This window comes from Haliaeetus leucocephalus, unplaced genomic scaffold (genome assembly GCF_000737465.1).
Source record: "Haliaeetus leucocephalus isolate CR32 unplaced genomic scaffold, Haliaeetus_leucocephalus-4.0 Scaffold261, whole genome shotgun sequence".
NCBI classification, from domain to species: domain Eukaryota; kingdom Metazoa; phylum Chordata; class Aves; order Accipitriformes; family Accipitridae; genus Haliaeetus; species Haliaeetus leucocephalus.
The window spans coordinates 322,716-323,898 of record NW_010972697.1 but is presented as its reverse complement, the minus strand read 5'-3'; the positions used below and the strand labels follow the sequence as shown (position 1 = coordinate 323,898).

Sequence of the window (1,183 nt, the reverse complement as noted above, 5' to 3'; positions counted from 1 at the left end):
CGCCTCGTCCCCCTCCACCCCATCCCCTCGTCCCCGCTCACCTGGATCTCCAGCTCGGCGACGCGCTGTCGCATCTCGGCCAGGGCTGCCATGCTGTCGGCCTCGCGCAGCCGCACTGCCATCACCTCCTCCTTGCTCTGGGGACATCCGTGTCAGCCGGTGCCACACCAGTGCCACCCCTGTGTCACCCCCGCCCAACCAGGGGAGGCTCCAGTCCCCCCCCAAGTCCCCAGGGACAAGGGAAGGCCGGTGGAGGGGACGTGAGGACACTATAGGAGGGGACACTGGGACCCCACAGGAGGGGACATGGGGTTCCTGTTGGAGGAGACATGGGGACCCTGTGGGAGGGGACACTGGCACCCCATTGGAGGGGATATGGGGACACCATGGGAGGGGACATCGAGACCCTCTCAGAGGTGACACATTGACCCCTTTTGAGGGGACGTGGGGACCCTGGTGGAGGAGACAAGGGGACACCATTGGAGGGAGTGATAGGATGCTGCTGGAGGGGACATGGGGACCCTGTGGGAGGTGACATTGGGACCCTCTCAGAGGTGATACACTGACCCCATTGGAGGGGACATGGTGGCCCTCCAGAAGTGGACACGGTGACCCCAGGGGAAAGGCTGTTGGTGTCCCTGGTGAGGGGACAGCCGTGTCCCCACCAGGAGGGGACAAGGGAGGGTCTGCGGGTGCCCCTGAGGAGGGTCTGTGGGTGCCCCAGGGGAGGGGACAGAGATACTCCTGGGGAGGGGATGGTGAGCACCCACGGGTGCCCCCAGGGAGGTGACAGAGGAGGGCTCGGGGTTGTCCCCAAGGTGTCCCCAAGCATCCCACCTTGCACTGGGCCTCAGCATGTTTGCGGTGGCTCTCGCTGAGCTGCGCCTGCAGCCCCTTGCTCTGCGCCGCCGCCAGCCGCAGCTGCTCCCGCAGCCCCGCGCAGGTCTGCTCCGCCCGGCCCAGCACCGTGCGCTGGATCTGGCCCTGCAGGGAGGGGACAGGACTGTCACCACCTTCTCCCCGGTCGCTGTCACCCCCCCTGCCCCCCTCCCACCCCCCAGCTCCCATAGCTCCGCACAGCTCTGCTCTGCCTGGATCTGGCCCTGGGTGTTCCCAGCACCCATGGAACCAGCACCCCTAGTCCAGCACCCACAACGCCAGCACCCCCCAGGTTCAGCAACCC

The 1,183-nt window shown here is 67.2% G+C and overlaps 1 protein-coding gene across 1 annotated transcript in view; it reads right to left on the bottom strand.

Moving 5' to 3' along the window:
* EVI5L (ecotropic viral integration site 5-like) overlaps positions 1–1,183 on the bottom strand; it is a 12,153-nt gene that overhangs the window by 2,063 nt on the left and 8,907 nt on the right. Inside the window, exons 16-17 of the mRNA XM_010568894.1 lie at positions 838–984; positions 19–137 (exon numbers count right to left, since the gene is read on the bottom strand). Of these exons, the coding sequence (XP_010567196.1) occupies positions 19–137; positions 838–984 (266 nt within the window). The remainder of the gene's footprint in view (positions 1–18; positions 138–837; positions 985–1,183) is intronic.